This window comes from Gopherus evgoodei, chromosome 5, assembly GCF_007399415.2.
Source record: "Gopherus evgoodei ecotype Sinaloan lineage chromosome 5, rGopEvg1_v1.p, whole genome shotgun sequence".
Classification (NCBI taxonomy): Eukaryota; Metazoa; Chordata; order Testudines; family Testudinidae; genus Gopherus; species Gopherus evgoodei.
In genome coordinates this window covers 76,911,208-76,938,160 of record NC_044326.1, presented here as the reverse complement: position 1 = coordinate 76,938,160, position 26,953 = coordinate 76,911,208, and the positions used below count along the sequence as shown (strand labels likewise).

General features: G+C 39.2%; 1 protein-coding gene across 3 annotated transcripts in view; it reads left to right on the top strand.

The window, feature by feature from the left end:
* TMA16 (translation machinery associated 16 homolog) overlaps nt 1-26,953 on the top strand; it is a 67,966-nt gene that overhangs the window by 20,468 nt on the left and 20,545 nt on the right. The window contains exons 5-8 of one of the 3 annotated variants that reach the window (XR_004000493.1): nt 587-735; nt 12,469-12,511; nt 16,654-16,880; nt 18,652-21,939. Coding sequence is in view for 2 of the 3 variants with exons in the window: in XM_030563273.1 (XP_030419133.1) it covers nt 587-735; nt 12,469-12,511; nt 16,654-16,792 (331 nt within the window). In the remaining variant the exon portion in view is untranslated. Of the gene's footprint in view, nt 1-586; nt 736-12,468; nt 12,512-16,653; nt 16,896-18,651; nt 21,940-26,953 lie in introns of those variants that run through there. The other 2 variants (XM_030563273.1, XM_030563274.1) reach the window with 2 other exon arrangements.

Below are 26,953 nucleotides of genomic sequence, written 5' to 3'. Positions count from 1 at the left end.
AATACTGTGTCCAGTTCTGGTGTCCACAGTTCAAGAAAGATGTTGATAAATTGGAGAGAGTTCAGTAAAGAGTTATGAGAAAAATGAAGGGATAGCTCAGTGGTTTGAGCATTGGCCCCCTAAACTCAGGGTTGTAAGTTCAGTACTTGAGAGGGCCACTTAAGGATCTGGGGCAAAAATCAGTACTTGGTCCTGCTAGTGAAGGTAGGGGGCTGGACTCAATGATTTTTTCAAGGTCCCTTCCAGTTCTAGGAGATAGGTATATCTTGTAGTAATTTGGAAGTTCTCTCAGTACAGTGCTAGTCTTCCTTTTGCCAGAGATTCTTGGCTACAATAGGTGACATGCTATACTCTGCTAAGTCTGAGGGGTAAGAGTCTAAAGGTCACAGCCTAAACAGAATTTCTCTTTTGGAAGAATAGTGCAAATCTTGAATTTAGTGTGAAAAACTGGATCTGTGGCATATTTAGATGTGGTGCAGATGGCAAAGAACCAACTGGTAAATATTTCCCTGGCAAATGACCAAACCAGTATCGTTTTATTAAAATGTTATGAGACATCTCATAGCTTAAACTTGTTGTCTTTCAGATATTTGCATCGATTCAGTGATGAACTGGAACAGATTGAGTTACGTAACAGCATTAAAGGCAGACAGGGAAGGCAGCACAATTCCAGGGAGATGATCATCAAACAGACCATAGAGCATGAAAGACAACTCTATGAAGGATATGGGATAGGTATGGCTGCCTTATTATTTCTTTGTTGTGCAAACTGCAGTAGCTGTTCTCCCCTGTTCTAGTGAAGGCTTTAGGTGATATTTTGGTTTCTTGTTTTAGAGAAATAAATCTTCCTTTACTTCTCTTGATTTCCAGGTTCTTTTAAGGTGGATGTAAAAACAAACAGAAAGATCCTAGCTAGAAATTCATTTTACTTCCTTGAATGCAGTGATCATCTTTGAGCAATGACTCTGCTTTATGTTGCTTTAAGACATATGTGTATGTAGATTTTGATTACTGAAGTTGATAGACTTTACAGGAATCCTGACTTCTGTTTTTAAAGCATATTAATATAGCCACCTCAAAAGAGCATGAATCGCATCCCTTTTAAAAATGTTTCTTCTAAAAAAGGTGGGTTTTTTTTTTTTAGCTTGAAGAAAAAGGTTGCCCCCTCTTTAAAGGGTACATAATTATGTGTTTGGAGACTTACATATGAGGTTTTTTGTTGGTATAAAGTTTTATTAGCTCTCATTTGAAATGACAGCATTACTTGCTCATGGCTTCATTACTCATGACTGATAACCATCCCAAACTCATGCCATGAAACCTTTGTACCATGAAACATCATAGCATTGTCTCAGTAATAGAAACCTAACATCACTGAGATTCATGTTGCATAGCTTGCAGTGTGTTGTCCACTTGGGAGGACTTTGGAGCCTACTAAACTTAGAGGGCCCAAGGCTTCCCACTCCATGAATCACAGGGATCTTTAAAGAAAAAAAGAACCCTTGATCCAAGGAGATAGGAATAGTCCTATATCAATTTGACCTGCCTCCACCAGGATTTACACTTTCTCCTTATTTGCGGTGGAGCATGGCTTCTGAAGTAGATGCAGTGGAGCCAAAGGGTATTAATATAGCTGCAGACTTAATTAAATTTCTTGGGTTTCTTGGATTTCTTCATTAAAATGTAGAGGCTTATCAAGGAATGATGCTTCATTTTGACAGGTCTCTTGCTCCGCCCTGATCCCACCTAAAACTTTGTGTAGACCCAACTTACAGAAACTCTGATCAGGCTGAGGAGATACATATACAGAAGGACCTCTTCAAATGTGTAGCTGGTGATGAATCTTTGGCCCCATGGATGTTTGGAGTAGGGATGAGAGTGTACATTTATAAAAATGCCCTAACATTTAACCTTTAACAACCAAAGGCCCCTGAAACAAAACCCTGAAACATTTAGAATACAATAATGCTGTAATTTATAACAAAAGTTATAATAGCCCATTAGACAGCTCAGAACAATATTCTTAACTTCTAATTTGAACATTTCAGCATTTTCACTGGCTGCTATCACAAATACAAATAAAGTCAGACTGCAAGACATGATTTTTATTTTTAAGTTGCCCCTTTATCATCACAGTGTCTCATCATGTCTTAAAAATAGCTGAGAAGAGAGCCATGTGTGTCTTGAGAACCGCAGCATGAGTATTACCAATGAAAGGTCTCGGTCTGGGATACTGCATGGGATTAACATTAAAGAATGGAAATTTTTGAGCCTAAGTGAACTAATAGCATCCCTATATATATTCTCTTTAAAGGTGGTATGCAAATACCAGCTATGCTTGAGAAAGAGCCTGAAATGACTGAAAATCATGTATGTGGAACTAGGCTGATGGGCAAGAGCAGGAATCAAGTGTAACAAGGCTCATTGAGATGAGGAAAGGAATTGTGGAGACTGAGATCCAGGCTGTGTTGAGGAGGATGTGGTAGAAAGTAATATCAAATTTAATGACCTGACACATTACTTTTTAAAAATAAACCCTTTTTGGAGCCAAATAACCAGTTTACTTCAATATCTAGAAGCAGTAGTGTTCAAAGTCAGTGATTCTTTCATAGTGATATAAAGTTCATTAACAAAATGGAAAAATCAACATTTGTTTCCTGCTTTCGAAGGTAAAATCTTGGCCAATTAGCTTCTTTGAAATAAGTGTTTCCAGTGTTCATAGGGCGGGGGGATAGTGGGGAGTAATGAAAGGTTTTCAAAATATTCACCAGCCATACTTAATCCTCCAGAGCTTCTCATATCTTGTTCTTCATGAGATAGCAAGCAATTCAGGGGTTCATGGTGTTAAGCTATGTGACTTAGTGCACAATGGGAATCCAGTATTCTTTCTTCTCGCTTCCTCTTTTGCATTTCTTCTCAGGCAGAAATAGGGAAGCAATCTGTATGACTTTTAAAAAATCTATTCTTGTTTTCAAATTGTTGTTCACCAATACAAAGTCCTCCTTCCAATTTCTATGGTTCTAAAAATTGTTTCCTTATTTTTAAAAATGTGTTTTCTCTCCTGATGCTGTGTGAAAAAAAGTCAATGAAATAGGCTAGCAAACAACTCTATCAAATGCACAAGGTAAACAAACTGGAAAAAATAAAAAACAAGATGTTTTCATTTATAAAAGTCTGAATTTTTTCTTACTATTTCTGTAAGTTTAAAAATCGCAAAAATGTGACATTTTTTAATTTGCTGGTGCCTCTTTACATGTTAAATGCAGCCTCAAATTATTCATCATTTGTCATCGCAGCTGTTGAAGGTTCAGTCAGTCTAGAGCTCATTCAGAGAAAATTGTTGCTGCTAAATACTATAATTGGAAAGGGGAGGAAAAAAATGGGAAGTCAGCTGGAGACTGTGCTTTAATGGCTCTATCTCATCATCATCACTAGAGGCTTCTCTAGTAAAAGGGAATATCTTCAAACTGACTTTATATTTGAGTGTCTCTCTCTGTTATTGATGTCAGAATTTTCCCTTCTGTGTTGTGTGTTTTGCCTTGAAGCAGCCTTAGAATATAAAAGTGGAGTTCTAAAAGTCATCCAAGGTTTGACATTTTTGTATAAACAATCATGTTCAAGTGAATAGATACTCAAGATTGTACATTTCTTCACTAGTTGATCATTAACAGGCTGAATATCATGCAGAAGTTCTTAAACAGCTACACTGGCAGCTGAGTATTCAGAGAAATTAGTAAATGCTGTACATATTCTTCTAGGAACAGTAACAATAAAGGAAGCTTCAGTCTTATAATCAGTGAGGTTGTTAAGGAAGTTGTTTTTTTTTGTAAGGGCCGGTGCAACCATTTAGGTGACCTAAGCAGTTGCCTAGGGCGCTAGAATTTGGAGGAGCGCCATTTTCTTCGGCAGTGACTGTGGCGGCCAGATCTTCGGCTGCCCTGGTCGCTGCCGGCATTTAGGCGGAGGGAGCTGGGGCAGGGGAGCACAGAGAGGGCTGCCTGCAGCAAGTAAGGGGGGGGCGGCACGCAGGGGAACTCCTCGCCCCAGTTCACCCCTGCCCTGCCTCCCTGAGCACGTCGTGGCTGCTTCACTTCTCCCGCCTCCCAGGCTTGCGGTGCCTAAGCTGTTGTATTTTTACCTTCCCTAGATGTTTTCAGTTTTTTATTCCTGAGGTAGTGCCTTTTTTTTTGATATCACAGTGCACTTTGTCTTCCAATGTATAAATTCTCTGGACAGGAACTGTATTAACAGTTCTGTACGGGACTGAGTATCTTGTTGGTGCTTAGATGGAAACAATATAATCTGTGATTCCAATTGGATCAAAAATTCTGTTTGAGAAGATGCTAGGTTGAACGTAACCCCAAATATTTTCTCTTTATTTATAACAAAAGCTTAATATCAGGATTTTCAAAATAAGGTGCCTAAAATTATTTTCTTAGATTCATATTTAAACATCAAAATAACTGATTTTTCAAAAATGCTAAGCAACTATTGAATTCAGTTGGAGCAACTGGATGCTCAGCATTTTTTTTTTTTAAATAGGCCATTTATTAAGTTGCCTAAATATGGATTTAGGAGACAAACTTAAGGCATCCACTTTCAAAAAACTTGGTGATAATATCCATTAGTAAGACAGAATATTAGACATCTTGGTTAATACTACCATCAAGAGTACATATAGTGTTTTTGCTAACACACCCTATATTTCAACATCTGAGAGCTAAAGACATGGCATTTCTGATGAAGGGCTCTTGACTATACACACCACGCTTCCCTGGTGCACTACTCTGAAGACCTCAAGGTACACCATAAGGCCTGTTGTCACAGTTTCAGTTGTAACTCTCTTAAGGTTTCAGGCTTAGCCATCACCTCTTTTGGACAGAGACCCATGTTTCTCCCTCCAGACTGGAGAGAGAGATTGTGGAAGGATCAGGTCTGACTGGGATCCAGCATCTCGATGTTTCTCTTTCTTCAGGAGCTACAGCAGGGTACACAAGTTACCAGTCAGCCTTCACAAAGCAAAGTACAGTTATTCTTCGGGCAAAATATCATAGTGAAAACAATTCAAACACAATAAAAGGTACTACCTGCATTCTAAAAGCTTAATAGAGATCTCCCTCAACTCCAAATAGGGCTCTGGAAGGTGCCAGCCTTTCAAATCCCTCAACCTGGTTTGTTCCCTTGGTTAAAAGTTCATATCAGGTGTCAGATTAAGAACAACCGTGGGACAGTTCAAGTGTTTCTTTATGAAGTTGGGATCTCCTTTAATAGGTGACACTGATCAGTGGCTCTCTCCTCAAGAGGCAAAGCTTCAGAAACTGAGTTTTTGCATAACTTGTGTTGAAGAACTTGCATTAACCACCCTTCAGGGATTCCCCAGGAAAACAGCTCAGTAAGCCATGAACCCGAAAATACGTTTAAAACTTACTGTCACAAAAATCCATGTCTGTCTGGCATACTTCCTCATGCTTCCTGGGTCTCACGTCTGTCATGCCTGTCAAGTGTATATCCTTTTTGTGAGGAAATATGGTACTACTGTAGTGTTGGTAGCATGCCTAGGCACTGTGTTGATGGGCTTATTAAAGATGCATAGCTATTAATGAATAAAACTTCGCTTTTTGAACAATAAATCCTAGTGCTTTCACTTCCAGTAGATGATCTGTAGATGTTCATTTTTTTAAACCTGGGAAACCTTAACTCACTTTCTAGGTGTACCAGTGCCCATAAATCTTTTGATTATATTGCAGTATTACAATAAGGTTAATCTAGATCTAAATGATTTTTGCTTCCTATATTCTACAAAAGTAAAATATCTGTTATTGCTGTGGTAGATACCAACAACATTTAATAGCATTTTAATTGGGAGTATGGACTGATCGAGATTTTATTTTTTAAATCTCTTTGACCAAATCTCCTCTCTCCAATTCAAGATGAATCATACTTTTATCACAATCTTTCAGGAAATTATATTATTTAACACAAATAAACATGGCATTAGCTTGTGTTTATATATTGCACAGGAAAAAAAAAATGAACTGAAGCTGTTAAAGACTAATCCCGTTTCCTAGAAGACAAACAAGATAAATGCACGCAAGCGGGGATGAAAAAGAATAGAAAAGATAGAAAATGGTTCCTGTCTCTGTGTTGTCTTCACTAGTATCTTCACTGCTAGAGAAACAGCAGCATGGCACATGGTCTTATTAGCCACTCTGAGCCCTGGTAAACTTGTACCAGCTTCAGGCAGTTTTAAGGAATTGCTTTAATCATTCTCCCTGGTCACAGGCTGACAGCAGTGTTGCAAAATATATAGTCTTGGCTGGCTAAGCCTGACCTTTATTAAACAGAAGGAAAAAGGAGCAGGATAGGAAAGAGAAGGAATAAGGTGGGGCAGGAAAAGGATACACAGGGTGTGTGTGACACAGTCTCACATCCTAGATGGTGTTTGGGATTTAGCTGGAGACAGTGAAGGTGTTGATGTCATCTGGGTCCCTCTCTTGGCCCTGACTGGTCAGGACATCTCTCAGGACTAGGCTGACAAAAACTGAACAATGTCACAGTGGCTCCTGAGGTCCTAGAAGATGGTAGAGGTGGCAGCCATGATGGTGAAACTCCCTCCCCCCCCCCCCCCTTTCCCCATCTCTAATCTTTGTTAGGGAGTGATGAGCAGAATAGCCAATCCTCTAATTATTGGGCCTAATTTCTGACACACCAATTTTGGTCTACTGATTTTGGGACTCACACTTTTTTTCTTTAGTGGGCATGATCTTAATTACAGTCCTTGAGTGGTATCAGCAGGAGTTTCTGTTTGCACTAGTTTAATCTTTTTTTTTCCCCCTTTTGCACCTTCTCCCATCAGTATTTTTTATGATAGGTTGTAACACTATATAAACTTCTCACTTTTTACAATTGAGTTCACAATTAGGATAAATCTGCAGGGTCAATTATTACAACAGTTGCTGCACAACATGGGAGTAAAGCACTTGAGTTAGCCAGGAAAATAAAGGAAAAGGCAAAATTTATTTTCAACTGATTTTGTACAAGCCAGAAAAGCTTGGATTATATACTCTCCTGTGACAAGTTGGAAGCTTTCTCATGTCAGTGCAGTCTACTTCTAAAGAAGCTAAACTCCATTTAAAAACCAAAACCAAACCCCCCCTCCAAAACCGATTTAGCACTTACGTGAAGAAAATATTCTAAATATGAACCAAATATAAACTGATGCAGAGATGTCACCTTAAGTCTTCAGACAGTTGTGCCTCTGCTGCTCAGAGTTCTGCCAAGTAGCTACAGAGTGAAAACTAACCAGAATCTTGAGTTTTCCCTGGTGCTATTCAGAAGCCTGTGAGCAGCAGAAAAACTAACAAGAGTTGGGAAAGTTTCACTTTGCTACTGTTCAGTTAAGCTAGGAGCAGCAGCAGAGGCAATCATTCGTTCTACAAACATTCTTATACTGTGCTCATCTGAGCACCTTCCAGTAATACATTAGATGAAGTGGCTACTCATCTGTCATGTAGTGTTTGTTCTCTCATCTGGAGAAGGTGCAGTGCCTTTGTTTTGGTAAGGTTTTTTATTTTTATTTTTTTTAAATATACGTGTTTCTGTGTATTATGTTAGAGATGGCAGGGTGGAAGAAATGTACCTTGAACTTGGAGAGGAGAGTAGTCTGACCAGTTTGCCTGGTAGCAATATGTAAATTTTGAAAAGGACTGGGAAGAAAATTGAACCTTGTGGGACTCCACAAGTGAGAGGTCTAGTGATGGGAAATTGCTTCTCTACTGTTGCTCCTTGGTTGTGTCCCTCCAGAAAAGACTCAGGCCATTTTAGTGCATTACCCTGGACCTCTGCTCCCTCTCCCTGGTGAGACAGCAATATCTCATGGTCAGCAGTGTTGAAGGCTGTAGAGAGCTCCAGCAGGATCAGAATGGATCTGTCCTTTATCCATTGACAGGAGGCAATCATCCCTCAGTGCCACTAAAGTGGTTTCGGTTCCATATTCTGTCCTGAATCCAGATTATAACGGGTCTAGAATTTTAGCTTCAATTAGATGAGCTTGTAGTTGGCCTTTGGCTAGCTTCTCTTTGAGTTTGTTCAGGAATGGGAAGTTTGACATTGGGCAGTAGTTGGGTAGAACTGATTTGTCCAGGGTGGGTTTCTTCAGTGTTGGTCAAACTATTGGTATATTTGAAGACGGAAAGGAAGAGTCCTCCTCTGAATGAGGCATTGTTTTTTCAGTTGAGAGTAGCACCAGTTGTTCATGCCTCTTTCACAAGCCAAGAAGGGTATGTGTCAGATTTTCAAGGCTTGGGTCAGTATTCCTTTAGGGACTCCTTTCTCATTGAAGCTATTCACTAAAATACAGGACCCAAAATTAAGGGTTTGGGGATTGTGTAGAGTAGTGTAGATATGTTGCAGTAATCAAGATAGGTAGAACAGCTGAGATAATGCCCAGTACTTCTCAAGGCCTATCTGATGTATGGTTGCACTTCAGTATATGACCTTATAATTCAGTGTAAGGAAAATATTTTTTTTAAAGCGCATCAGCAGTCTAACTACAACAACAAAGATGAATGATAAGTAACATGCTATATTTTATCATGAAGAAATGTGATACATAATCCAATATTGATAGAATTATCTGGCTTATTACCTTGAGAGTGAAGAAAATTGATGGACAAAGAATAGCTTCTAACTTTCACTGTGTGTTCAGGGTCAATCAAAGACAGCATAGGAGCCATCTGAAATGTGACATTTATATGACATGAGGCAGTAATTTAGATTTAATGCTACAGAGGTAGCATCATTCCTTGTTGAGATACTTTGCTGCTCCTTAAATCTATATAGTTGTTTCTAGATAGTAATAAGGCATTTCAAGCTGTGCTAAAATTTCAAAGCTTCTGAGCATTAGAATCTCTCTGAAGTGTTCGCTATTACTGATGGCATGAGAAATAGGTCACCTGTAAGATTTTAGAAATGGCCAAGAAACAGGGAATGGCTGTGTGTCACGTAAAACAGCCTAAAGGTTCTTGGCCAAATTGTGCATTGATCTGCACCCTGTACAACCACCTTGATGCCAATAGGAATGCATAAGATATAAGTAAGTTCAGGCCATGTAATTTCAACTGGAAATTAGAAAAATCATCTCTCCTGTACATCTATATACAAAAATCTTGTATTCTATATTCTGCATACTGTTAAATCAGTAAAAGTTGGATAATCAGTGTATTACTCAATCCCATTTATTTCCTATTTAGTTAGGTTCAGGCAGGTCACTAATCAATATAAAAGACTCTCATTAAAAGCTACTGCTATTTATTATGATTAAGCAAGAGATAAAATCACTTAAGGAAAAAGAAGACAAATCTCAACATACCATATAAACAAAACATTGTAATTACAAATTATACAACTGTATTTCTTTAAAATAGAAATTTCAGTAATTGCAAAATGACAGCTTCTTAGTACCAAGAGTTCTGTTTATAATAATGATATATGATTAACAGTTTAAACTTCAACTACTATGTAAACAGATATATTGATAGTAAAGTGAAGGTGCCCTGTTACTCAAGCAGGCATTACCTCAAGTTTTCCAGGCAATTCAGATGGTGATAGGAGCCAAGACAGTTGAATGGCTTGCGTGGGGGAAATGGCGTGTTCCACAGCCAAAGAGAGATTGTCATTTGGATATCCAGGGGTTTAAACAGCAAGATCTGATTATACCCCTCCATGAAGATACAATCTTATACATGCTTAATTTTTTCTTAATATTTTATTGATCTTTAAAATTAATTATTTGAACTGGAAACCTGGGTTTGATTCCCAGTTCAGGCAATGATCTGTTTGACCTTGTACGAGTATCTAGCCCACTGCGTAGGAAAGATAGGAAGTATGGCAAGAGACCACCCTGGGTTAACCAGGAAATCTTCAATAAGTCCTACAAAAAGTGGAAATTTTGTAATTTGACTTAGGATGAATATAAACAAATAACACAAGTATATAGAGACAAAATTAGAAAAGCCAAGGCACAGAACAAGATTAAACTAGCTAGAGACATAAAGGGTAACAAGAAAATATACTACAAATACATAAGCAAGAGGAAGACCAAAGACAAGGTAGGCCTGTTACTCATTTGGGGGTGAGGGGGAACAATAACGGGAAATGGCAGAAGTGCTAAATCACTTTTTGTTTCAGTTTTCATCAAAAAGGTTGGTAACACCTGGACATCCAGCTTACTTAATGCCAGTAAAAATGATGTAGGATCAGAGGCTAAAATAGGGAAAGAACAAGTTTAAAAAATTACTTAGACAAGTTAGATGTCTTCAAGTCATCAGAGTCTGATGAAATACATCATAGAATACTCAAGTAACTGACTGAGGAGATCTCTGAGCCATTAGTGATTATCTTCAAAAATTCATGGAAGATGGGAGAGATTCCAGAGGACTGAAAAAGGGCACTATGTTTGCTCATCTCTTGCAAGGGGAATAAGGACAACCTGGGGAATTACAAATCGGTCAGCTTAACTTCAGTACTAAGAAGGATAATGAAGCAAATAATTAAGCAATCAGTTTGCTGACTCCTAGAAGATAATAAGGAGCTAAGTAACAGGAAATATGGATTTAAAGAATAAATCATGTCAAACCAACCTAATAGCTTTCTTTGACAGAGAACCAAGCCATGTGGATGGGGAAGGTGGTAGATGTGGTATATCTTGACATTAGTAAAGATTTTGATACTGTCACCCATTACCTTTTCATAAACAAACTAAGGAAATACAGTTTAGATGGAGCTACTACAAGGTGGATGCATAACTGTTTGGAAAACCATTCCCAGAAAGTAGTTAATAGTTTTTCACAGTCAAGCTGGAATGGCATATCAAGTGGGGTCCTGCAGGGCTCAGTTTTAGGTCCCAGTTCCATTCAATATCTTCATCAGTGATTTACATAATGGCATAGAGTGTACACTTTAAGTTTGTGGACAATACCTAGCTGAGAGGGATAGGAATAAAATTCAGAATGTTCTGGACAAACAGGAGAAATGGTCTGAAGTAAATAGGATGAAATTCAATAAGGACAAATGCAGAATACTCCAATTAGAAAGGAACAGTCAATTTGTACACATACAAAATGGGAAATGACTCTCTAGGAAGGAGTGCTGAGGAAAGGGATCTGGGGGTCATAGTGGATCACAAGCTAAATATGAGTGAAGAGTGTAACACTGTTGCAAGAAAAGCAAACATCATTCTGGGTTGTATTAGCAGAACTGTTGTAAACAAAACATGAGAAGTAATTCTTCTGCTTTACTTTGTGCTGATTAGGCCTCAACTGGAGTATTGTGTCCAGTTCTGGGCACCACATGTTAGGAAAGATGTGGACAAATTGGAGAAAGTCCAGAGAAGAGCAACAAAAATGATTAAAAGCCTAGAAAGCAATAAGGGAAGATAGAAAAAAAGTGGGTTTGTTTAGTCTGGAGAAGAGAAGACTGGGAGGGGGCATGATAATAGTTTTCAGATACATAAAAGGTACAAGGAGGAAGGAGAAAAACTGTTCTCCTTGTCCTATCAATGGTTAAGAAGCAGTGGGTTTAAATTGCAGCAGGGGTGGTGTAGGTTGGACATTAGGAAAAACTTGGTAACTGTTAGGGTAGTTAATCACTGGCATAAATTGCCTAGGAAAATTGTGGAATTGTCATCATTGTGGATTTTTAAGAGCAGGGATGGTCTAGTTAGTCCTGCCACGAGTGCAGGGCCTGACTAGATGACCTCTCGAGGTCCCTTCCAGTTCTACACTTCTGTGATTCAAAGTCACTTCAAGTAAAATTTCAAAAGTGTCCAAGTCCTATATTCAAAACAAATTTAGTAATTTAGGAGCCAAAGTGCCTAAATCAGTTTTGAAATGGGACTCTTCTCCCATAGTTTAACTGGTTTGTCTGTTTAAACTGTAAATTCTCTGGAGTGTGTGTGTGTGTGTGTGTATGTATGTATAGCACAATGGGGACTCTAGGGTACAATTGTAATACAAATAACTTCATTATGCTGCTAATCTCAGTGTAGGCATTTGCAGCTTCCTTTTAAGGGCCTAAATCTTTTGCTGGTTTTGAGACAAACATTTAGATGAAATGAAGCTTCCTTTCAGTGACTAGAGGCAACTAAAAAGTTGATAAAGTACCTTGGGAGAGTCTCCCCCCTGCCCTGCTAAAATAGGCTCAGAAACAGCACCTTGTTAGAAGTCCCAGCATCCACCCCCTTCCTGGCAGTTGTGGGAGAAAAGATAGACTTCCTGCTAGATTATTACCCTTGGACCTCGCTATTCTCTCTATGATCTGTATCCACCTTTGACCTTGTGGATTCAGTCCTTCAGCTAGCATATACCTGATACATTTTTGAAGTCCTAGTTTAATGTTTGCTCTGAAATGAGAATTGCTATGGATAATTTATGCTGGTAATCTAACTGTATTTAATTTTGTTCCCTTTAGACATTCCTGACATTGTGAATGGCAAACATCTTAAAATTTTCAGGTGAGTTTCTTCTTGTTGTATTTAATTATTTGTGGTCTGAATGTGCCCAACTGGACATCTCTTGAAATGACATGGCACGTCCTACCAATTTTTTATTTTAATAAAAAAAACAACCAACCAACCCAGGATTCTATGAAAAGCAGTTGGTGGAGGACAGTGTTCTCTTGTTTGAAGGGAAACTGATGACATATTATTAGTCTACTCGATATTTTGCTCTTCTAGTTTTTTTCTTAGCTACTGCAGCCTAAAAATTAAAACTTACTAGCTAGTAACAATCAATTATTGAAATATTATAAGGTTTAAAGTGCTGAGACTGTTAGAATTGAGTTCATATAACTTCAGTGGCTTCTTTTTTTTGGATATTTTCAAACAAACTTTTAAGGTGGGAAATTCTGTCTATATTTTAGCAATTCTTATAGAAAATAACCGTGGACCATGCTCTGAGAGAGTCGGGGGATCTGAGTTATGGTGTTAGACTTGATTTTTTCTTCATGCATCAGCAAAGGCTCAGTAGTAGAGTTAGCATGTTCCTTTCCTGGAGAAGAAAACATACTTTGAATGTCATTTTGGGAGACTCTTCTGGCCCCAGAGAGACCAATGTCCAGTTCTTAAGCGAGAGGACAGGCCAATATATAGGCTCAAGGCACAACGTTTAATGGTAAATGGGAAGATATCCGAGCACCACCCCTTCCTGCCACATACACTCTCCTCCCTTCCTCCAAAAAAGTCTAACTAGTTATCTGCATCTCATTTACCCTATCATGCAGTAGTTAAGAGTATTGTATTGTTTAGATATACCTTTAAGTAACCGATATGAGTTAAGGCACAGTTTTATTTTCTGATGGGTGCATCATGCAAACATTCGTCTGACCAAGTGGGTATTCACCCACGAAAGCTTATGCTCCAATATGTATGTAAGTCTATGAAGTGCCACAGGACTTTGTCGCTTTTTACAGATCCAGACCAATACGGCTACCCCTCTGATACTTCATACAAACTAGATACAGTAGTATTGCATGTGTACACCAGATGCAGTTCTTGATTCTTCCCTTTAAGATTTTAATGTGATTTCCAAGATTTGTGTAGCCACGGAATGCACAGCCATAAAATATCATTCCTGCCAACAACTTAGAAGACATTGTAAAATGATTAGCCATTTATATGGATGAGAACTGGCTCAGACAATTACATTAAAGGAGATACAACTTTTTTTGTTGTTGTTGAGGGATGTAACATTTCAAAGCATGAGCCAGCCACTAAGTCATGGAAACTGGAAAGAAACTTTCTGTATGGACAGGCGTCATGGTTACAGGTGAAACTGTGGTTTTTGTCCCTCTTGAGAGCACCCCTTAGATGACAGGCCTGGCTTCCGCATCATACTCTGGGTGGAAGCATACAGTTCAACCATTCTGGGACTGGATCTCTGTGCTGCAGCCCCCTACCCTGTTTCCTAACTGTGCTAATGTGACAGGCTCTACTGGGTTTGGCACCTGTAAAAGTTTCCGTTCTGGAGCTTGTGACAATGTAAGTGTGCAGTGACAGAAACAGATTCTTCAAAACAAAACATTATTTATCTTTTCATCCAGAGCTTGCAGAGCAAAATGTTAGATATTAGGACTCTGTTTCTCTATTTTTCTATACCTACACCTTAATCTTTCTTTGCAAGTATTTGTAAGTTCTATTCAGTTTAGCTAACTCCTGTCTCTGGGGAGAACCAGACTGTCCTGCTCGTAGCATGTTCTCTTTCAATGTGTCTCTTAGCTCTCACTGCCACTCCCTGGGCAGCCTCCCTTTCTCCCAGCACCATCATTTCAAAGATGTTTTGGATCCCCTTTCATACTATGCCTAGTCTGGGGGAGAGTAAACTCTTCTTAGCCTAGATGAAACCAATAAACAATTTCCCTGTTATTTCCTCGACCATTCTTATCTGTGTCATTGTTTTGCCTTCCTGCCTGATTCCTTTAACAATCCTATTGATTTAACTCTGTGCATTGAGGCAGGAGAATATTACGGACAGCCTGAAGGCATATGATATTTATAAAAAATACCACACAAATCCCTCTTTCTCCACAACAGGCTATTCTATAATCAGAGTTTCTTGGACCTTCTTTGAATACAGGATGGTGGACTAGATGGACCAGTGGTCCAGTCTGATATGGTAATTCCTGTGTCCATTTGTAAAATGAAATCCTTAAGGATGGATTTTCAGAGCTGCTAAGCACCTTCAAGTCCTTTTTACTCAGAGAAAGTCACAGGTGCTCAGCATTTTAAATGTTTGTTTAAAAATTCAGCATAGTAAACTAGCATTTTCCCATGGCAATACAAAACCGCAATAATAATCCAGTCAGACTTAAGGCAAACTATACAGTCAAGAGCTACATTTATTTAGGAATAATGATAAGGAATCTTAAGAATTGGGCAGTGCAGTGAATTAATTACCACAGCTCAATCTTTTCTGTCCATTAGGCAGAAGGCTTTGGAGGATTTCATCTGTGTGGTAGGAGTTAGATTTAAAGGCACTAAACCTCCAACTGCCATGAGATCAGGAATGCAGAGAGTGACTTACTGTACCATGAAAATTCTGACAGAAGGTTTCTGTTTTATGACCTTGTTAGAATCACAGCAGATTTGTCCATGTAAAAAAAATGAAAAAAAGTATGGCTGTTGCCCTTGAGAAAAATCATCCACCAACTGCCTTTAGTGTACTCAAACAGCTATAATTTTGAACCTGGGCCTGACGTGATTATTAAATGAGTCCTTCCTCCTTTATGCAGCCTCAAGCCTTTTGAAAGTAATAGATTCAGTTTGTGAATTTAAATTACACATGCATTGTATCTCCTTGGAATCACTCATACAACATTTTAACATTTCTCATAGATCATAATGAACTACTGTTTTCCAGTAGGTGGAATATTAGCTGTGCACACTGAGCACCCAAATGGGGAAGTTGATCCATCTGCACTCATTATGTTGCACAAAAGGAGTTAAGTCTGTCAAATCTACAACGAATTGGTTTATAGTCAGAAAGGTACAGAATAGAAATTGACAGTGGGAGTAGAATGAGTAATATGTGTAACTTACATTTGGTCAGGGTCTTTTATCCTACAGAATCCTAAAGCACTTTACAAACTAGATAGATACGTGAATCACTTAATTCATCACTGAAAGCAACCAGATGTGTGTTGAAAAGTCATAATGGTTTTAATTGTGCTCGGCAGCAGTATACAAGTTCTGGACAGGAAATGAACATTGTATCCAATTGAAACTGCAGGGGGGATTTAAATTGATAGTGTAAGTTAGTAAGGCAGACTTGCTTGACTTAACATTTTCACAGGGGAGCTGGATTAACACTGCTGTTCTTTAAAAAAGTTTCTTGATTTATGCCTTATCAAAAAGACAGCATCGGCGTCCCCCCATATGCCATGCTGGGACACTGGGCAAGTACTGACTGTCAGGGAAGATGTCACTGCTATAAATGGCCAACATCACTTCCCGCAGAACACTTAGTGATAACCTATCAAAATAGAGACCAGACCTTTCTTGGCTGAGATCTTACCATGTTGCAGCCCAGTGCTGTATAGATGTGTAAACACACTGCAATTAGTGTGGTATACAGCAGCATGCATTTTAGCAAACTTTAATCTTCCCTTATACAGTCAGTACTGGCTCTGTTAACCCTTTTAAGCACTGACTTCTCCTGAGCATCCTCATCTGCTTATTTTTAACCCAGCACCCCACTCCTGCTAATCATATGCACCTTCTCTCAGCCTGTTGCTTTCTTATCTCATAGTTGGATAGTTGCTGGCTTGAGGTTCTTTTTTAGATTCCCCTGCTGATATGCTATCCCAGCTGACAAGTGCCTCCCTTACATATTTCAGCATGAGTGTAAAACAAGTGGGAGGAAGATGTATCATTTGTGGTATGCACCTGCCTGTGCACACACGAACCAGTAAAGGTTTGCAGAGGACAGAGCACATTGGGACTGATGTCAGGCTAAGGCTAATGCAGCAAATCATTTCTGGTTCCAGACTTACGCCTCTCCCTGACCTGCTTGAAAACCCTTTTCAGTAACCAACAGTAGTTAATTTTTCTGGGCTCTGAATTTTAAACATTAATTATTTTCTATCTTTTTTTTCTTTAAGAGAATGGGATGGCGATCTGAAGAAACTGCCAAACATTAAAATGAGAAAAGTCGCTACTAAAGATGCTGTTTGCAGTAGGACAGAGGTGGCAAATGGGGAAGCTGAAGCGAAATTAGATGCAGCAAAAGCCACAGACTAATGAGCACCAGCCGATACATAAGGTGAAGCAGCTGAAAGGGACTGCCAGGAACCTATTTGAACTATCACTGGAAGCAAGAATAAAGCGGGTATTTTCAATTATATTTGAGACGACTTGGCTGGTTGAATATTTGATTAGTTGGTTGTGCTTCATTCGGGCCTTTAGTTATGGAGTGAAATTTCAGCAAGCAGCATGTTAGGTTCAGTGTGGTGCTTACCTGTGGCCTCTAAGTTAAGCTAAAATGGTTCTAAATATATGACTTTAATCTATCCCCATAGGCACCATCTCCAGATTTTCTTTGCTGAGCCAGCAACCAGGCCCTCAGCAAATTGTGCATTTGCAGATGGTGGCTGATGCTCAGGTAATGGCTTAGAGAAGCAGGCTTTCATACAGCCTCATGTTAACACACTTGAAAAGAACGTCAAAAACTGAAGGAAGGCTGTTGGAGCCTCCTGTAAAGCATTCCTCCACCTCCCTTTGTGCCTAATTTGGACTCATCTTTCAGGAAGGCCCTTGTCAGACTTGAGAAGAAGCAAAGGAGAGAACAGTAGGAAGAATCTCCTTCTATACCCCCTTCCTTTGAGAGCACAGGCCCTGGCATGTAACTGAGGGTATGGCTACACTTGAAATTTCAAAGCACTGCCACGGCAGCGCTTTGAAGTGCGAGTGTGGTCGGAGCGCCAGTGCTGGGAGAGAGCTCTCCCAGCACTGCACGTAAACCACATCCTCTACGGGTGTAGCTTGCAGTGCTGGGAGCCGCGTTCCCAGCGCTGCGGCACTGATTACACTGAGGCTTTACAGCACTGTATCTTGCAGCGCTCAGGGGTGTGTTTTTTTCACACCCCTGAGCGCGAAAGTTGCAGCACTGTAAAGTGCCAGTGTAGCCAAGGCCTGAGAAATGTATGTCAACCTAGAAGCATAGTGTGCCATTTAGTGACAAGGAATATTCATAACTTGATCATCAGAAGGGTTCGTAGATCTACAACTGCATGAACTCAAGAAAAGCCTTTAACTCTAGGGCTGTAGAGGGAGAATGTATATCTGCAACTAAAAGCTATGTGCATAAATTGACCATTTTCTGATGCTAGGGGTAGCCAGTTAACCCCTTTGCAATGAAGGCAATAAAATCTCTTACATAAAGACTGAGTTGATCACTAAGCTGAGACACTGTTGCTTATTTGGTGTGGCTTAGTGGATAGAATACTGGACTGAGGTTCAGGACATCTGGGTTCTCTTCCCAGCTTTACTACTGGCCTACTGGGTGACCCTGGTAAGTCACTTTCCTGTGTCTCAGTTTGCCTATCTGTCAAATGAGGATGATGAGGCCTATTTCGTTTGTAAAGCACTTTGAGATTGACAGATGAAAAGTGATGTGTAAGAGGTAAGCGATAGTATTCGTAGCATTACTAGCACATTTACACAGGGATGCTCTCGTGGCATTGTAAAAAGCTTCTTGATTCATAAAATGGGTAGGCTTTCCCAGGGTTTATTCTTAAGGCATGCTGCTGGATCTGGCAGAGATTTGTCAAACAAACAATAGTTTGCAGGTGGGCAGTTTAATATCTTCAGGTAAAGGGAATTTATATGGATCAGGTATCCAGCCCATCCCTCACTCATAGGGAAATGCATAAAAATTGAGCTCAAGGCTATTGGAAAAGACCTGAAAATCTCATTGTGCTGCATGCTCCCATTCCTGTGGAAGGGACTGGGGACTCTCTGGATACTTTCATAGAATATGCTGTAAGGCCCAAGTGTCTCTGTTTTGTAGCCAGTAAGCCCAGACAGTAGATAAACTACATGGACCTGACAGATATTAAGTGTAGTAATGGTAAATGCTTTGCCAATTCTGATATCTGCAGAAAAACACCTGCCACGCTGTCACAGTTGTGTGGAATGTTTTCAGGGGCATAGATTTGCTGGTGTGGAAACTCAAGGTAAGTTTACTTTATAGAATCCAGAATTCATTTTTTTCTTGGGTTTAGTGGATATCATGTGCGATTTAGGGCTGCTTGCATTCCTCATGTAATATATAAAAAAAGACTTTCTTGGGCTGAATGGTATGACCAAAACCTCCTTGTTGCGCTCAAGGCTAAGTTTGAAGGATCTGTAGTGTTAAGCATGTCTCTAGGATGTGGGGTTTGATTTGTCCTCTGTGTGAGACTCAGCCGGAGGACCAGCCTTCACCAGACTCCTCTGTTACTACTGTTAGATGTAATCCGAAACGAAACCTCTTGCTGTCAGGATTCCCTAATTACAGGTATCACTCCTTCCCTTATGATTGAAATGGGAGGCAGTGTTAGGTACTACACTAGAAGTTAGTACCTGTAGGGCACATTTGGCATAGTTTGAAACTGTTGCGCCTCTCTTTTCCGGTGATTGATACATCATGCAATTCTATATCAGTTCTGTTAGACCCCCTCCTAGCCTATTCCTAGCAAATTTCATTCAGTTACTTATCAGCTTTTTTTTGTATGTAGTCTGGGTAGGAGATTTCCTGTCATTGACAGTGAACTACATTGCATAACAGTAAGTTTCTGTTATTAACTAAAACAACCAAAAACAAAAAACTCCCTTCTTGCCAGACAAAAGGAACATGCACTGTTATGGTTTGAACTAAACTGGATGAGTCAGTAATAAATAATTAATCACTCAGTTTCTTAAACTCAAATGACACAATGCTATAAGGAAGTCACCTGGAGCAATTAGAGAGACGTGGAAGATGTTTGAGTGACCTTTCACCCTGTGATCTGCATTCATGGCCATCCAGCAGTCTGGGAGCTAGTGCACATCTCATGTGGCTGGGAGCACAGCCAGCACCTGGGCTCTCAATCTGCCGGGAACTGTGGCACCTCCTCTCAGTGCTGGGGACCAGGAGGAACCCTACAGCCAGCAAGGAGGAGAGGTGAGTAGTGAGGGGAGGGAGGTAGGGGCTCCGGAGGGAGCAGGGCTGGCACCCATGTCCTACTCTGCCTGCCAGGCTCTCCTCTCAGTGCCACAGGAAGCTGTGAGCCAGCTGAGAGGGGGAGCTGTTCATGGTGCCATACCAGGGCATGTGGAGCCAGCTGTGGAGAGGCTAGATCCTGAGGCTGGCAGCAGCATCCAAGGCTGGCAGTGTGAAAATGAGCCCCCAGGATTCCCATCCAGTAGAGAGCGGTGGTGGGGGGAGAGAGCCTATGCTGCCGGGACATGGGTGCCCTGTCTGTGCACTCCTCCCCACTCCAGGATCTAATGGCAACTCCCTCCCAGGGACTTGGGGTAGGGGTTGGGAGTAGGGATGGCTTTGAGGCAGTGTGTGGAAGACTCTAAAATCCTTTCCCCAGTGAAGCCTTGAGCTAGCAGGGAGGGATAAGGGGAAGCAAGGTGCACCTGGGAAGGAACAGTCTGGGGAGAGGGGGTGTCCCCTCAAGGGCTACCTTTCACATCTTTGCTCAGTTAACCCATCATTCCCTAAGGCTGAGCATTGTCATTCATCTGTGCTAAAGATTTTATTGCCTCCTCTACACACCCTGCATTGAATTAACTAGAGATGTGATAATAACTGATTTAGTTAAACTGGTGCAATATGATAAATAATTGCTCTTAACTCTATTTAAATCTGTCTCATGTGCTTAGCTTCCCTTGGTAAACCTCCAAACAAAACCTGAACTGATCTCAATGATCTGAATCACCTATGTCCACAGAGCTGGTCTGGGTTTTTTTGGTTTGTTTGTTTTTTAAACCAATTTAACTTACTTCCATATGTAGACAAGCTTTGTTTCACTTTGGCAATAAAATCACTGCCAAAAGTCCTTTTCTTTCACATTTTCTTTTAATGGGATGCATAAAAGAGGGGCGTAAGCCTTATTCTTCCTGGAATGACTTGAAAGGCTAGTTTGTCATTGTAAAAGATGTGGTGTCCTTTAATAGCACTGTGTTAAACATTTTTTTAAAAATGTATGCTATTTGGAGTCATGGAGAATATTAGATTAGCTGTCTGAGTTCTTCCATGCACAATTCCATTAAAACAAAAGGCACTATATCAAGCAAATGTACAATCTGTAAAGTTGACTTGACAAAAAAAGAGCAGTCTTGAAATAATTTGTAATACTCACTGCTCACATCTTATGCATTTTAAAATAAAAGCAAAATGAGATATAGAAATCAATTTTTTAATTGTAATCTCATGTACCCTGTGTTCCTTTTTGCTATCATGTCGACTTCAGCTTTTTAGACTATTATGTAGGTTACATAGGGAATCAGAAACTTCTCCAGCTAATGAAGAGAAAAATACTTTTTATATTGATTGTAACCAGAAAAATTACTATAAAAATGGCAAGATCTTACATAAGGAACAGATAGGATGACTGTCTGATTCATGCTGGCAAACGGAAATTGTTATCACGTGTCAGTACAGAAAAATGAGCTGGATTTTATTCTGTCTTGCACATCATCAATTTGTCGAGTAAGTTTTGACTTCAGAATCTTTATATGGTAATGATGGAAGAGAGAAATTCATGTTGACTTTAAATTTCTAGGTTGAGAATGTTATTGAGAGAGAAAATGAATATGGAATCCCTTGATGTCATTTTTATAGTAATCTTACTGACAATTACTGTGCTTTACAGCCAGCTGGTGTGTTTTACTGGACTGAAGAGCCTATTTCTTCTCTGAAGGCTATAAGGATGCTTTGGTGTTCTGTTTCACTTACATTCTCTTTTAAACGAAAATATATAAAGTGACTGCCATTAACATGAAAATGTCTAATTACTCCAGTGTTTTTCTATGTTTAGACATAGATTGCTTTAATATAGGAAATATCGTGGAAATGTTACTTGGAGAAATGTTAACCACTGTAGATGGGAGGTGCTCTGTGTTTAAAAGAGCATTATAAAGTTTAGTTATAATTAGAAAATTCAGAAGTTGTTCTCTTTCAGAATGCTGTGAGCTGATTTTCCTCCCACCGTAATGTCTGAGATTTTTTTTTATTTAGCTTTATGTAATTGATTGTAATGGTGTTTAACTGCAAAGTTTTAAGTGTTACAATGCGTCTTTGTTTTAGCTAAAGGGACTCAAAACAAGTTGTGTACAAAACTTCAAACTAGCATAAGGGCTGGTCTTTAAATTAATATAGCTCGAATAAGATAGAATGAGGCATTGCTTTAAGTTCACATCCTATGTATGGACTCTTTTATTCCTGACTAAGAGTGCCTTATTCAGAATTAATTTAATCAAAGAGGATTAAGCTAATTCTGTAATAAGAGCATCAACCCATAGGGCTAATCAGGAGAAAGAAACTGCTGTTATGGCATCAGTTAGTAGATGACTAAATTGTTATATTTCAGAAGCTTTCAAAGATAGGGGCCTTTCTTCCTCCCTGCCCCCATTCCTGCTCATTCATTCAGAAGCCTGGAAACTTCCAGAAGGATCATAACTAATATACAAAAAGGAGAGGCCACCTGGTCATGTTTTTTCACATCTTCACTGAGTTTTACAAAGTAAATGTGAAGGCCTCCTCTGCCACTGGAGGAAGAGACCTGTATGTTAGTATTCACCCTGTAACTGATGTATTTAAAAAAAAAAAAGACAGTATCTATCTCATCATTTGTCCTTTGTTTCCCATGCTGGTGACACACTGCTTTTGGACAGGCTTTCATTGTGAACAACAGGAAAATTTGCTGAGAATCACCTTTCTTCTAGCATGGAAGTCAGCAGATCCAACCCACCCACCACAAGATTATAGTTCTGAGGGAGACTTCAACTGTTGCCTTCTCCTCTGTTTTCTTTGTCAGGCATATATGTACATATATATCCGCCACTAATTGGGGTGGAATTTGAAGTTACTCTCCACTAGGAAGAGTTTATATAAATTTGTTCTACCTAATAACCTCTGAATTAAAGTTTAAAGGAATTAGCTCTATAGAGCAGCTCTAGAAGTAGCTTGAACTGGCTTGCTAACTGGGTCTTTAAGAATGTGGCCTCTCTCAGCCTGCTTTGACTGACCTGGTGTCTGCCTCCAAGGAGCCGCAACTATGAGTAAGACCCATTATAATGGAGCTGCAGACTTTCACTGTAAAGGAGGTGTTCAGGTAGGTTTTTTTTAAAAAAAGGTTCCTAATATGGAGCCTCACAATACCATTTTAGTAAGCTATTCTACAGAGTAGAACTGTACTTTAAGCGCTTACTTAAACTAGCAAAGAATCCTGTGGCACCTTATAGACTAACAGACGTTTTGGAGCATGAGCTTTCGTGGGTGAATACATGCATCCTACGAAGTGGGTATTCACCCACGAAAGCTCATGCTCCAAAACGTGTGTTAGTCTATAAGGTGCCACAGGATTCTTTGCTGCTTTTACAGGTCCAGACTAACACGGCTACCCCTCTGATACTACACTTAAACTGTTACCTTTAAAAATGTGTGTATAGTGGCATGAAAATACCCTGTGCAAAATGTCATAAGGCATATAATAAAACTCTGCTTACAACTTTACGAAACTACTCAGTAGCAAATGCATAGTTAATCAGAGTAACTCTTAATTACCTGTAATTCAAATACTCTGACTAATTTTTACATAAATGGAACAACTGTGTTATTCTGTAACTAATTCATTGTTAGAAATGAACAAATAGAATTATTAAACCAACGTTTACATAGAAAGCTTGGACTAAAATACTGGTCTCTGATTCACTGCTCTAAAAACGTAGGCTTGTTCCAGTTGAGGTAAAAGAAACTCCAGTCAAGAAGGGCAGCATGCTCATTGAGAATGACTGGGTCACCATGCTATTCCCTATCCTATTACACATGTAATTCTTATTTCTTTTGCAGCTTTAGAAAGATAAGCAGCAAATGTCAAGGTGAGATTGCTAACAGTTCTCAATAAAACCTTGCCTGAGCTTCCCCTCAGACAAATTTATTCCCAGGGCTGCTCGCTGCAGGGTTTCCTGTACCTAGCTGTTTTGCCTCTGAGAACCACTGAGCTTTTTATTGGTTGCTGAACTGGTTCAAGTGAAACCCACCTAATTTTGTTACTACAGGGGGTCTTTCTTTAAAGCTAAAGCAAATGTACACAGGAATTGTTGAAGAACAACCTAATTTCTTCAAATTATAGTTAAAGTTCCTTAACTAGTACATATTCTACATGGCAAGTTTGAAGGCGAAAGCAAAAACTTTGAACTGAATGCAAAGCACCAATTGGAATAAACAAAAAAGTGCTGTTTTAATTCCCATTTCCTCAGTGTAACTATAGAAGAGGATGCTTCAGCTGTACTGCACACATCTTACCAAGGTATGTATGTGAATTCTCAGGTAAAGTGATCAACTGCTAAATCCTAAGATCAAATTGAAAGTGTATCAGGAGCTACCTAGTGCTGTGGAAGGTAGGGTGGCATTCTGGTCATCTCTAAGGTTGCAGCCAAGTTCCAACATAAGTCTTAGTTTAGCTGCCCAAACTTTAGCAAAGGATTTTTTTTTTTTTCTGAAAAGAGAGAGAAAAAATTGGCCAATGTGTTCGAGCTAAAAGGTTACCCTTGACAGAGACTAGTCAAACATTACTTCAGGTTACCCACAATTCCCTACTTTTTAAAATAAATTTAGCTCTGTATTTGTATACAATAGATAGAAATGAACATGTCTAATAAAAGCAGTTCAGACATTTTTATTTTAATAAAATGCATTTTTTCTGTTTGTTTTTTTTTAATGGCAAAGTTGGGCATGTAGCTCTGTTTAAACTAGGAAATTTTCTTTACACTTTGGCAAGTCTGGCTTAGATATTCTCTCAACGTGCACTGTAATCCATTGTTCTTAGAGACAATGGATACCATTTAATGTGAACACCCCTGCTCTAATACTTTATTTGACACAAAGCAGTCTGACGTTTAATGACATCTTGATTATCCAGAGCATAGTTGTAGCAGTCTATCCTGTGAAAATGATGGGGCCCATGCTTGCTGGAATTCTGTGCAAAGGGGCTTTTAAAACTTAACTTAAGCTATTCACCCAGGAAAAGATTTTGGTTAAGACAATGGGGAGAGGTCAGAAAGATGGAATCCTCCCAACAAATTCAGTTATAATTATGCTCGGAGTTCTGCCTGTGGAGAAAAATGGGATGTGAAAATGTTTTGTCCTGTTGAAGGAATGTCACACTTACAGCAAACATATATTTTGCATAGTTTTTCCTTTGGAAACTTAAATATACTATATGGTGGTAAGATCATTTCTACCACTTAAAATACATACAAAATATGGAAAACTGCAGTGGTTTGGGTCATTTGTTTAATACTAATACAAATTTGTTCTACAACAATTAGCAGTTATATTAATTTTGTTTCCCTTAAGCCCCTGCCCCTTCTTTCAGTACATATTCACTCACAAAAGCACACCTTTTTTGGAAAAGAAAATGGGGTTAAACAAGTAACAACTCTTACTTCCAAGTATTACACAGTGTAAAATATTTTCTTTATAGCTGAAGTCTCACTGCAGTGTACAGATACATAAAAAAGGGCTTGATCCGATGATGGGGAATGTATTATTGTGGACAGACCAGGAAAATAAACATTTGCTTTCAAGCTATAGCGCTATATGAAGTAATAGGAGGAGGATTTTTACCCAGTCCAATGGTACTAACACAAAGATAAGTGGTGCATTGTCACTAACTGTTTTAAAATGAGTAATTGAAAGCATTAGTTCTGGAAATGGAAACAAATTTTAAGAAACCAGGAAAGAAGAAGTCCATGCCCATTATAGGGGACAGAAGCATTTTGTTTATGTTCCAAAATTCCTCACTAGTATGTAGTAATTCTGCAATCCTTATCCAAGCAAAACTGCCACTGAAGTTAAAGGGAGTGTTGCTCAAGCAAGAAGGCAGACTTTGGCTTCATATCAGTGAAATCTACCTGGGACTTACCACATCTACAACAGAGCAGCTCACAATGAGTATTCATCCCAGAGCCTGATCCTGCAGTTCTTAGCCAGTCCAAATTCCACTGAATGAGGACTGCAGTTGATTACCGGGCCTAGGCCACTGTGGTTTAGCTACTTATATATATGTAGGTGTTTACTGATCTTTAGCTTCTTCTCAAAATAACATTTCATAAAAGAAAAGCATTAAATTACTACTTACCAGTGAAAAACCATGTTTTTTGTGGTACAGAATCCTCAATGGACTACACTGATTGGGTTCATACAGGACATTATACTCTGATAGACAAGGATGGCAGATGTTTTAAGATGAGGCGCTGTCCAGTACTTACATTGTGACCCATTTTCATATGAAGTTATTCATGCAAGCCTGGATCCCTAACACCTCAGTGTAAATAATTTTGTCTTTTGGGTTTTTTTTTTTTTGCTGTAGACAATGTGGCTTTGAGTCTATAGCTAAATCTCTACCCCAGACCAGAAGAAAGAGCTCTGTGTAAGCTCAAAAGCTTATATTTGACCAACTTCTGTTACTGAGACACACATTACTTCACTGACCTTGTCTCTCTAAAAGCCATCAAGTCAACTGTAACTAACAGAGGGGATGAGGAGGAGGAGAAAGGATTTTAACAGCGCTTAAGGCCCTTTAGTTTTTACCAGTTTAACTGAAAAATTCCTGAGTTTTCCAAAAAGATTATTAAACTTCTAATTATTTTTTTCATCTGAATTTTGGAAGAAGTGAAGGAGACAAGGGCATCTTCTCCTTATGTTGCCCTCTCTGTCTCTTCCACTTCTGGGCCCTGCCAACAGGGGCAGTCCAGTTTGTGAAGCCACCCTCTCTGCTTCCAGAGCAGGGAGCCAGGTCAGAAGTATGGAAATTACTTGAATACTGGCTTATGTATGATTGTCAATCTCATGCCTGTTTCCAGCTTTACAGAGAACATAGATAAGTTAGGGAATTACTTTTCATACTCAAATGGGTTGAAAATAAAAAACTGTATCTGACTACCTTTCAGACCACTTAGGAGTTTTCTGAAAGTTAACAAAAGAAAAGAAAAAAAACAGCAGCAGTGCTAGTTACCCCATATTTACTCAGAAAAGTGCAAAGTTAATTTTTCTCTGCAGATTTTCATCCTTCTTAAATTTTTGTAACAAACTGATAAATTCCCAGAAAATGTTAAACTAAACTAAATACAAACAGAAAGGAAAGGGCCTCAATAATGCTGTCAGGGATTAAAGGCCTAGTCCAAGCCCCTGTAGTCAATGGGAGA